The sequence below is a fragment of the Parus major genome, chromosome 1A (genome assembly GCF_001522545.3).
Source record: "Parus major isolate Abel chromosome 1A, Parus_major1.1, whole genome shotgun sequence".
Lineage (NCBI taxonomy): Eukaryota > Metazoa > Chordata > Aves > Passeriformes > Paridae > Parus > Parus major.
Genome location: NC_031773.1, coordinates 52,601,028 through 52,613,325, shown reverse-complemented (window position 1 = coordinate 52,613,325; position 12,298 = coordinate 52,601,028). Strand labels below are relative to the sequence as shown.

At 41.5% G+C, this 12,298-nt stretch overlaps 1 protein-coding gene across 1 annotated transcript in view; it reads left to right on the top strand.

The window, feature by feature from the left end:
- STAB2 (stabilin 2) overlaps positions 1-12,298 on the top strand; it is a 72,704-nt gene that overhangs the window by 37,078 nt on the left and 23,328 nt on the right. The window contains exons 27-38 of the mRNA XM_015628555.2: positions 1,413-1,549; positions 1,907-2,021; positions 2,912-2,989; positions 3,133-3,225; positions 3,356-3,463; positions 5,909-6,040; positions 7,009-7,134; positions 7,700-7,756; positions 8,952-9,047; positions 9,743-9,938; positions 10,469-10,564; positions 11,526-11,571. Of these exons, the coding sequence (XP_015484041.1) occupies positions 1,413-1,549; positions 1,907-2,021; positions 2,912-2,989; positions 3,133-3,225; positions 3,356-3,463; positions 5,909-6,040; positions 7,009-7,134; positions 7,700-7,756; positions 8,952-9,047; positions 9,743-9,938; positions 10,469-10,564; positions 11,526-11,571 (1,280 nt within the window). The remainder of the gene's footprint in view (positions 1-1,412; positions 1,550-1,906; positions 2,022-2,911; positions 2,990-3,132; positions 3,226-3,355; positions 3,464-5,908; positions 6,041-7,008; positions 7,135-7,699; positions 7,757-8,951; positions 9,048-9,742; positions 9,939-10,468; positions 10,565-11,525; positions 11,572-12,298) is intronic.

Genomic DNA, 12,298 nt, shown 5'->3' with positions numbered 1-12,298 from the left:
AGTGTAGTTAATTCAAGTCAGCTGTCTGCCTGGCCCTGAGCTCAGACTGTGGCACTGGACACTGCACAGAGAAACTGAAGGATTTAAAGAAATGGGCACAATAGGAAACGCTGTTCACCTGCTAATGTGCTCTTCAGATAATGAGGGAACAAATCAGAGGGAAGATTCTGTATAATCTATTGAAACAGAGATGTGGAAAGTTCTGCTACACTTCAGAGAAATGCTATCACTTGAAATAAACATCAGTAACTAAAAACATGAGCAAAATAGGGAGGCATATCCATCTGTGGGTTTTTAACTTAGTACTTGAGCAGGAATGTGATGTTTACCACTTCTTAAAACCAACTATTTTTCTTGCTGGTCAGGAAGAATGAGAAGGAGAGGTTTGTTGCTCTTTCTTTATTTAAATATTTGGAAGGTGATAGGGATGATGGCTAGAAAGAAGAATTATCTTAACAGAGACAAAATTCCCAGCTATTTAAGGGAGCTGATTCCCTTTTTGGCTTAAAACCCAATATGGGTAATGAAGGACTATCCAAAACAAGCCAGCTTCCAGGCAGCATACCAGCTGCAAAAAGGTAGAACCTAAGCTCATATTGCTCCTTCAAGTTTTGCAGTATCAAAAATGGCAAGTTGTGGAGCTTGTGAAAAGCTTGGAGAATCCCATCTTCAGCAAGATCACATGTAATTTTTTTACTCAAAAAAAAAATTCCACACAAATAGAAAAATACTCTCCAGTGAAGACTCTTTCCATCCTTAAGGCAGATAAAAACATGGAAGATGAATTAATTCATGCATGCTACAGATCTCACAACCCCCATCTAAAATTAGAGTTGTCAGCAGCAAGCTCCACTGCAGTGCTAGTGGGCACAAATAACCCTTGGACATCTTGAAAAACATCCCAGCCACGTTAAATAGTCTTCTTTCAAATGGGAACATTGTGTCATGGGAGTTTCTTATATCATGGTTCATAGTCCTTCTAGCTATTAAATAGCATGGTGTGCTCTGTAAGAGCAAGTTATTTGAATTTATCAGTAACCACTAACATTTATCACCCTCATTTATCACCACTATATTTTTTCTAACATTCAAGTGCATAATACAATACCTATGAGACAGGCTACCTTTTGTGAGGGTCAAGTTATGTGTGTTATAATAAAAAACAATTCTCACCTGAACATTATTTCTGCCCTTTAAATGCTGGCAATCTATTCTGTAAAAAATAGACACCTTTACCATGTTTGTAGAGCCTTAAGTGCTATTGTTCAAGTCATTGCTCAGCACAATAATTTTTTCCTTTCCAGGCTGGTCACAAAGCACGTCACATACTCCACCTTGCTTGAAATGTCACCAGCTACTATTTATAGACCATCCTTAGAATGAATTATTTTACCCTCTTTATTTCCATGCAGGAGGCCAAGATAAACTCGGTGCTGTCCACCACCTCAAACCTAACTGTCCTTGTGCCTTCTCTGAAAGCAATTGAAAACATGGATGAAGATGAGAAAGCCTTTTGGATGTCAAAAAGTAACATTCCAACTCTCCTTAAGTACGTTAAATGTTTGGGGGTTTGGCTTTTTTAATTAACTGCTTCTTGTGCTAAACAAGCCTTTGGTTTGAAGCCACTAGAGCAAGAGGGGTATTTTGATTTTAAAGGAAGGGCATAGGATTCCCCTTCCAGTTCCAGAGGTATTAATCTCTGTAGCAAGGCCACTGGAAAAGAAGGAATAATTTATATTATGTCAGAAATGTTTAAAGGTCAAACTAAGATCAAAACATGGCTGAACAAGGTGTTGTAGAAGCAATTCCTGCTTAAAACCGCAGTTTTAGATGCACTAAGCATGTTTATCTGAAATAAGAAAAACGAGAAAATACAAAACATTCAAATCCAGTTAATTTCCTTTAGGTATCATGTACTGACAGGAGCTTACAGCTTTGCTGATTTCCAGAATTTATCGTCCTCTGACATGCTGCCAACATCGCTGCAGAGCAAATTCCTACGCTTGTCTAAAGAAAATGGGGTGAGATGACCTGCAAACCACTGTGGTATCATACAGCAAACCCTGACCATCACTGCCACTGACCTTCTTTCTTGTATCACAAAACCACACAGACATGTATTTTTTTAAATACATGACATAAAATTAAAGGCATAGTTCAATTATATTGGGCCCTCTGGGAGAAACATTAGCTTGTCTCCAACACTTTACATCACTGAAATTTGTCCAAAATGTTATTTATTTGTAATGTCCCCAGTGACCACACTTAGTCTTGTAAGCAAGCAGAAGGGCAGTCCTTGCCTGGAGCAGCCTGTGTGAGCTAAATTAAGACAAAGAGCATCAAGGAAACCAAATAACTTAGTTTAGGGAACCGGGGAAGTAGGAGGAAGCAGTGATAACACATGTCTCCACATATGCAACTTGATAGTCCTAAACCCCCTGAGGGTATTTTTAATGGTAAATAACAAGTTACAGCCCTTCCCCCTTAGCCTTTTTACTAGGTAAATTCCATGTTCTGAGGAGGATTTCCTGGAAATGCACAAGTCACATTTAAGCACTTCATCCCTATTGAGGGAGAGGGGAGCTCCCTCACCTCCATGTTCCTGTCTCCACACAGGGAGCAGCAAAGAACCCTAAAGTCTCCTGCCCTGTGCTTGATTCCTTGAGGGCAACCCAGCCTCTGGTGCCAATTGGTGTGAGGTGATTTGCATTGGTGCAGCCCTGGGCAAGCATTTGGGAAGGTGTGGAAATCCATTGGTGCAGCCCTGGGCAAGCATTTGGGAAGGTGTGGAAATCCATTGGTGCAGCCCTGGGCAAACGTTTGGGAAGGTGTGGAAATCCACAGGATGAGCTGCAGGGCATCACCACCCCAACAATTCAAAAGCAAAGCCTCTCTCCTCTCTCTTTTCCAGAAGCCAACCCTGGAGGGTGCTCACTTTGTGGCCAGTGACATCGCATCCACAAACGGGGTCATTCACGTTATTGATAAGGTATACAATATATCGATAAGGATTTGCTCCTCTGCACCACAAGCAGTATTAACCTCCTGTGGGAAAATCAGCACACAGAACAGCCTGTTGTCCTGCATCTGATCCCTGCAGGTGACTGATGTGGGATTTCTGCTCCTTTGCAGGTCCTCACCCCGCTCCGCAGCGCTGTCATGCCCAGGCTGCTGGCCCGCCTGGAGCAAATGCCCGACTACTCCATTTTCAGGGGCTACATCATTGTAAGCTTTCACATCTTTTTCACGTGGTTTTCAGCACAGAGGAGGCTCTCTGCTTTGCACTTCAGGCTAGTGTCAGACTATCAGTGGTTGTTCTGATTTTTTTTATTTTTTTTTATGTGTTTCACAACAGCAATACAGCCTGGCTAACGAAATAGAAGCAGCAAACACATACACAGTCTTTGCCCCAAGTAATGATGCCATAGAAAATTACCTAAAGGATAAGAAATCTGCTTCTCTGGTACGTATTACTCACTAGGCTTGTCCTAACAGCTCAGTGTTTCATCTTTGTTTCAAGTGGATGGGTTACAAGAACACAGATATAGGAAGAGATTTGTTTCCCAGGAACCCAGTAAGTTAGGTTTTGTCTGTAACTCCAGAGAAGGTGAAATGGGATGGATCTACCTATATTTTTCTGACTTTCTGGAAGATCCTAGGTATTTGTTCTGTGTTTTGGCATTCTCTAGATTAAAAAAATGGTGACAATTTCCAAGACATCTTGTCAGTAGATTTTTTTTTTTTGCTTGGTATTTTAAGAGAGTTTTTTTATGTAAAGAAGATCAGTGCAGGAGTGACCAGAAAAAACACCTAAATGAGTTTAGGTGAACAAACTCCAGTCCCCTGACATCACTAATATCCCATCATTAATAATTCCAGAAAATATTCTGACTCTTTCTTAAAACTATCCAGATACTGGCCTTGTCATTCCTGCAGGAATGCTGCAGCAACACTCTCCCTCTGGCATTTGTACCCTGACATATTTACAAGTTCAAACCCCCTTTTCAGCCTTGCTGGTTTCTTCCCAAGATAAGCTATCCTTTTTCTGCATCATCCCAGCAGCTTTCTTCATTTTTTTCTCCAATTTGAAACAGCTTTATAAATTGCACATATCAAGAGCCACACACCTTGCAGAGGAAGCTCCACCCATGATTTGCCCAATGGCTTTAATGCTTTCCTGTCTCTTCCAGAAATATTTACCCTGCCACACTCTATCCCTACTTGCATGGTCTCCATTTACAGCCAGGAAACTGAGAAGTACAGGGTTCAAATGACTCATCCCAAATCATTTACCAGCAACAGCACACCTGTGGCAGAAGTCCCATGCTCACAAGTCATCAAGCTCCATCTGCTTAAATGGCTTTTGAAGACTGTTTTAGTTGTTTCTTGATACAACATCATTATTTCCACATCACTACAGGAAGAATTTATAACAAATTTAGAGAGACACATAGGACATCATTCCCAGTAGATCTGGATTACACATGCACACACACAAAGAAATAATTTTCATTTCCACTACTCATCAGTGTTTCCTAGGTCTTTCTTCTATCCTCCAGACCTTGTCTGATATGGCAATCTAAGAAAAAAAACAACCATAACATTAAGTCTGCTTGAGTCTTAACCTCTTTGTGAAACCCTTGGGAGAACTCTGCTGCAGAGGGAAGTTTGGCACAGGGAGAAGATCCCATTTCTTGGCCTGATGAGGCAAGATGTCTAAAGCCAGAAATCAAGATGGATCAGCAGTAGCTTTTCCTACAATTCATCGAAGTCAGGAGATGAAATAGGGCTGGACACTGATGGAGATTATCTCTACCTTAATTTCCACTTTCTCATCTGCAAATATTTCTTTCCCAAATCTGTGGAACAAGACTAGCCCTAAGAGATGTCAAGGCCACTCTCACTCTGTGGGCACAGCCAGGCAACATCACAAATCTCATGTCCTGGAGTTGCTTCACGCTTTCACACACTTTTGAAGGAGCAGAAGAGCAGGAGAAGCACAGACATTCTGAACAAGGGGACAGCAAAGCAGGATTTCCCACAAGCACCTTTTATTGCAAAGACAAAGTTGCAGCAGCACTATCTATTGGCTAGGCAACACCTAAGCGCTCCAAATGCCCCAGCTTCTCTCACATTGATCAATCTCTCACCAACACATCCTGCTTCTGCTTCCTCCTCCTACTCAGGGAGAGCTCTGGAGGTCTTCTGCTTCAGAACAAGATGCAGAAACATTGGGAAACCCACACAAAAATTTGATATATAGAGAGTATCTTCATCACTTTTCAATGAAATACGAATACTACCAACCAGGCATAGAAAACATTTCAATTAAAGGCAATTAAAACCATTTTTTATTGACTGAAGATGCCCTTATCTATATATAGATAAATATAAATATTTAAAAAGATAGATAGATAGATAGATAGATAGATAGATAGATAGATAGATAGATAGACAGACAGAAACAAAAATTACTCTAAATATTCACCACAGCTTTTTCCCCTATAGGTTATTCAGGGATTCCCAAAGGAATAAGGAATAGGTAGTGAAAAGATTATAAAAACACTATTGAATATGCAACCCTTCATGTCAAATGAACCCATGAACCATCAAATGAACCCTAAAAATCATCTTTTTCCTTGAATTCAGCAGCTAGCCCTATAGACAGAAGCACACTACAGGCTCAAGCAAACCTTGGTCCTCCCAGTTCAATAGCCTTTCACCCACCATAGTCAATAACATTTTCATTGTGGCAAAAATGCAGGCTCTCTGCAGGAGGAAATATGAAATAACCTGCCTACTGGAGAAGCTTATCTTTAAATTCAGGCTTAAACCCTTTGGAAAATGCTATCCCTAGGAAGCTTTCATTCTTTATTGCATAACTCTGAATGCAATTGTGTGTTGGCAGGATGAGGGCCAAATCCGCTATCATGTTGTGCTGGATGAGAAGCTCCTGAAGAACAACCTGCACAATGGCATGCACAGGGACACCATGCTAGGGTTCTCCTACCAGGTTGGGTTCTTCCTCCACAACAGCCAGGTACTGCTGTCTGCACTTGCTGGGAGAAACAGGTTTCCTGCTTTTTACGATTCAGCTTCAGCTATAAACTGACATGGAGTCAAAAGGAGCTGTGCATCCCTCATTAGCTCCTGTGACTCAACAGCATAAAAGTTGTTACTCAAATGCAAGGCCTGTCTCAGACCTGCTTAATTCAAGGTCACCCCTGAAGGTATCTTTGATTGAATTTGATTTCAAATTTCAAAGGCTGTTCACATTTAGAATTGAATTTAAGGTGTCCGTCTCTAGCAACTACAGGCCTGAATTCCAGAGTAGTCATTAATCTGACTTCCAAGGGCTATTAGAAACCTGCCCTCAATTATAAACATTAATTCTATTTTCTGCAGATTCACTCTTCTTTCAATCCTAACAGCTCAAAGCACCCGGCGACAAATATTAATTGCCTTTCAATACCACTCATGGAAAAATCAGGCACAGCAAGATTAAGAGACAGGGCCAGGACAGGGGGAACTTGGTCCTCCTTCTCTGTCCCAGAACTCCCTCTGGGCATAGGCAAAGGAAGGCAGAAAGCTTCTCACCCACAGAATTTCAGTCCTGCTCTTTGCTGCACTGAGATGATGGAAGTCCTCCTTGAAAGAGCAGCTGCTGGGAGGGTTTCCTTGAAGCCCCACATCACCCAGACACAGCAAACCTACCTTTTGGCACACCTTAGGCTCCTTCTTCATAGCCTTTACACCTCTTGGTAAAAGCTGCTCTGCCAAATCCTGTTGCTAAGAAATTTCAGCAGGCTGCAAATCATCCCATGCCCTCCAGTGCAGTGCAGTAGTTAAATGCAGCAGCTGGAATATGAGCAAGTGCCTGATGCTAACTACCTTTGTTGGTTTTCCTTAAGTGATTCCTGTGCATTTCTCTCTTTCTTACACCTCCTACTGGTCAGGTTAGCACACAGAACACCTCTGCTGCTCTAACTGATTGCATGTCTTTTGCAGCTATATATAAATGATGCTCCCATAAGCTATGCAAACGTTGCCACAGACAAAGGAATTATTCATGGACTGGGAAAGGTCCTGGAAATCCAGAAGAACAGATGTGATACCAACAATACCGTGATCATTGTAAGTGGTCCTATTTGTATAGAGGCTTAAAGCCTCTCAGAGAGACCTACAGCCAAACAAAGCTCAAAAGTATAGGATATACACACACATTTTCCACAAAGGAAACTCCCACCAGAGTTTTAGCATCTCTTAAGACAACTTTGGTCCTGAAATTGGCGTTCTGGCAGCCTGGATAAAATATAATCAGAGCAGCTCAAGAATAAGACTGTCCTGAGCTCTAATATTCAGATAATATTAGTAGTACACAATTCTAATACATCTTTGTAAACCAGACCACTCATTTACAAAGTGGGAAGCATCACTTTAGAGGAGAAAATAAAAAGAACCAAATTATCTTTCCTTCTTCCCCATGGGGGAAGGCTGTCCCCAGAGAGGTGCTCGTAGGGATATTCTTCCTTGCTGATCAGGACAGCTTCCCTCACCATCTTTAACTAATAGGTTATCCTGATAATGTACCTCAAGCACTAGATTTAGAAACATGGCTGGAAATCATTCTTTTTCTATGAAACAGCCTGCCTGAAGCTCTGTGCAGTCTGTTAACTATCTCCCATTTGTGTTGCTTCAGGAAAAGTGCAGAATTTGTTCCCAACCATCAAGTTGTCCCCCAGGAACAAAAGAAATAGTAAGTACTTTTTTCTGTGTTTTTTCCATATCAAAACTGACTATATATGCATTCAATCCTATTTTTAATATAATTGCCTCAGTTTCAACAAAAGGTGTAGTATTTACCTCTGCCTGCTACATATATCACTTATAGTCATGAGACTCAATCCACTCTGACCTCAAAGTTTGGGTTTTTTTTTAAATCTATCTGGGATCAAAGTAGCAGAAGGGCAGCTTAAAGATAGTTTTATTTTTCAAGGTCAGTTTCTCATATTCACTAGAACGACTAAGACTCCTAAAACTGCAAAGTTTACTTCCACCATGCAAAATTAGGGGAGTTAAATGTTGTTTGGAGTATGCCTGCTCCAGAAGAAATCACAGAACCAACTCTGAGCCCTTCAAATCAGAGATGTACAGAAGGGAAAGCTCAATCCATCCCCACCACTATGCTGTAAATTATAGTCACAAGAAGACTTGGAGATTAAAGAGATTTTGGATGCCCAGGTCTAGCACATGAAAACTGCAGATATTTAGAGTTTCTTGGTACCTAGTTTATCTGTGAAAGCCTCTCCACTGGGATTACATAAATATATTTTCCTTTATTATTTATTATTTTTTTAATTCATTATGCCAGTAATGGTATTCCAAAGCAGATCAAGTCCCATCCACCTCATCAAAGTACTTGACTGGCAGAACCAAATTTAAGTCCTCACGGGTAAAACTCAAATTCATTAAAATTTCCTTTGCAATAACAGCTGTATGGATTCTTGTCTCAATCTCCTCACAAGTGTATACTGAGATCAAATGCAAACAATCTTTCCCTAATTGTGTTCAGATCTAGAATAATATTTCAACAGCTGCTCTTGCACAATTCCATACCTCAGTTTTCCAGGAGGAATTAGAAAGATCAGAAAATGTGAAAAATGGGGGAAAAAAGTTTGTAAAAGTTCTGAATAGAATCTGTTTGGTTCTGAGCAAAGGAAATTTTAGACATCTTTAAAACTCCACAAGACAATGAGTTAAAATGATCATATGTTCACTAGAAATTATTTAGCTAATTCATTTTGATTTCTAAAAGTATTTCCTTCATTTTAATTACAAAGTGTGAGTCAGTGCACAGCATGCATAAAGTTAATGTCCCATTTTTTAACACATGTGAAGGTAGCTGATCAATATTATTCAGAAGTGCATCTGTTTCTCCAATATTTGCTCAGGTGGGGGAGAAGAAATACTGTGTTCTCACAGAAAACCACATGAGACTGTACACCATCCAGATCGGGTGCAAGCCCAAGTGTGCTAAAACCATCATCGTGAGTTCACTGCTTCTATTGTGGTAAAAACCAGAAACCCCCTTCTCTGAGCTTTGTCCTCCTCTTAATTCCCACTGAGCATGTTGAGGCAGCTCCTGGCAGTACACCTATTGACCCTCACTCTGGACACAGCAGAGTGCTAAAGACTGATGATAGCTGCAGCACAGGGAGGTCCACATGGTGCAGAGGGAACACAGGTTTGGGAAGGGTAATCCTGTGCTTGTCCCTAGCAGTTCTCCACCTCTCCCTGAGGTGGTGAAGAGCACCTGGGTCCCACCAAGGACTTGGGGTGGCAGCCTGTGTCCTGGTACATTGAGGAGTGTGGTCACAGACCAGCAGAGCTGATGTGCTGCCAAAAATCAAAGACCTGTTTGGGTTGGAAGGGACTTAAAGCATCATGTAGTTCCAACCACCCTGCCATGGGCAGAAACATCCTCCCCTTGACCAGGTTGCTCAAATCCCCCTACAGCCTTGCCTTGAACTTCCAGGCATGGGGCCCCCCATAACTTCTCTGGGAAATCTGTTCCAGTGCTTCACCACAGTAAAGCATTTCTTCCTCATCCAATATAAACCCACCCTCTTAGTTTGAAGCCATTCCCCCTTTTCCTGTCACTAAAACCCCTTGTAAAAATCCAGACCTCTCATTCACCCTGCCTACCACCCCGACCCTCAGCACAGCATTTCTGGGTTTCCAGACCAGGGAGTGCTGCACGGGTTTCTTCGGCCAGCAGTGCCAGCCGTGCCCAGGAAAAGCCGGGAAGGCCTGCTTCGGGAACGGCGTGTGCCTGGATGGCATCAATGGCACCGGCAGCTGCCAGTGCGAGGAGGGCTTTGCGGGCACGGCCTGCGAGAGCTGCAGCGAGGGCAAATACGGCCCCGGCTGTGACCAAGGTACCGCGCATCCCCCAGCCACAGGCGCTTTGCTAGCCTCATCAGGCCTCCAAACCTTCTTCTTTTATCTTCTAACCATGCTCAGCCTAGATTCTAGAAAGGTACGGCACTTCCAGGGTAATAGGCCAGTCTTAAAAACATCGTTAACCCCTTTTCTTCCCCCCATTTATGGTGTTTTCCCTCTAATCCCTAGGCTGGAGACAGTGCATTCCATGCTGGCACACCACAGATTTAGAAAATAATCCAGCAAGCACAATCCTCTTTAGCACTGCTATTTTTCACTGATTCTTTCCCATTAAAATCCAGTTTCAGACCCTGCATTTAGGAATAGAGGAAAGATAAGCATAGTTTGAATTTAAAGTTATTGTGTAACTAGAAACCAAAAGGCACAAAACAGTGCCTTTCTTCAAACGGCCTAGAGCAGAAGGTGCCACCAGCAGGTGATGTCTGGGCCACCCCTGGTGTCCTTCCAAGGTGTCCCTTGCTGCCCACGCTGCCAGGGACAGTGGCTTTCCCCATCTCTCCCCCAGTGTGCACTTGTGTCCATGGGAAATGCAGCAGCGGGGTGGACGGCGATGGCTCCTGTGACTGTGACATTGGCTGGAGAGGAGTGACGTGTGAGACTGGTGAGTGTCCTGTCTTTTTTGATTTCTGAGGTAAAAAGTGAGCATTTCAGAAAATGGCAGAGCTATCCCAGTGCAGCTTCCCACATGAAGTGAAATACGGGTCACATTCCTGTGCTACGGCAATTAATTACTGTATTATTGGAGAGCCAGCTGAGACACTGCTCACGATACTGAAACACTTACTTAGCTAATCCTCTACCTGTGTCACCCTCTATCTGTCCCAAAAGAATATCCCATTTATTAAAGCTATATGTTTTCCAGAGCAGGATTACCCAGCACATGTTGACCCTCGGATCAAAAGCCTCTCAAATGCTACAAAAAGTTGATTTAGCTATAGAGCACCAGATATTAAATTATGTTCTTGTTAATGTGATAAAAAAAATAATTAGCAAATCAATCATTTTGTGCTGGCTTAATACAGCACTTATATCCAATCAAATTATATTCTATTTAAACATAATTAAAATATATTCAGTAAGTATTGCAAAACTCTAGCTATTATAGTACGAAATTTTAAAATGTTACAAGCACGTTTATAATAGCATTCAAGATCAGTTTTAAATTTTCCCAGGAAAAAAATTAGTAATAAGTAGAGTTCTGTAAGAGGGTTGCTATAGTTTCTATGTCTGAGAAAAATTTCAGCTCCTTTAGAAAACCTACTCTTACATAATTCTAATATTATACAAGATTCACCAGAATAAATACAGATAAATTACAACAGGTTAAATGTTTTCCTGACAACCTGACACAACTCTTCCTTGTGAGTGAATTTAAGAGGTTGTCCACTGCTCTACACAGACTCTACAGGTGGAGTCTCTACAGAGACTGAGAGCACAGTTGTCTAACACAGAACTCAGACTCCAGCTCCACGTGGTAGGAGCAAAAGACTCTTGAGTCTAAAAAAGATGTTAACCCAAAAGGTTCTGATCCCTATTTCTTCTTTTTTTTTTCCCACTTGCAGAAATCAAAGATGATGCATGTAACACCTCGTGCCACACCAGTGCTAAGTATGTATGAAAAGTACTTTTTTAGAGGAGAGGGGATAAAAAAGCCTTTTGCAAGGCAAAAATCAAGTCCACCTTGCTCATGACTTCAACATATCAACATATATCAACAGCATATCTCACAGAGATAAGGAGAAATGTAAATCTATATATAAATAATAATGTAAATCAAAAGAGAGGGGTAAACCCTCTTTTTCCCATATGTAGGTCATTCTCTCACCTGTGTGTGACCTTCAGTTCATGGTAGCAATATTCTACCAGGCTTTTTTGGCAAAACTACACTCTCAGATTTTCTCATGGGGACCCCACACATTCTGGAATCAAAACTGTGTTTCTGACAGGAGCAGGTTGTTCCTCTCTTGTGTATTTTTCATCCACTGACATACACCTGCAGGTGTGAGGATAGGTGCAGGCATGCAGGAGTAGGGGGCAGTGATGAAGTGTGCAGGCTGCATCCTTCCATAAATTGGTCGCACACAAACAGAAATTGTGCACAGCCTTTTTGGGTGAGTAGATATGTAAATTCTGGAGTTCTGCACAAAAGAAAAAAAATAAATAGGATACTCAAAGACCAACACATGGAATTCTAATACCTAAAATAATACATTCATATCACAATTGAAAAGCTTGGTCCAGCTAGGTCCATTTTTATGGTTTTAGCTACCTCTTACTGTAGTGTTAAATGCCTTGTTATTTCTATGCAACATTACCTTCAGAAACACTGACAAAA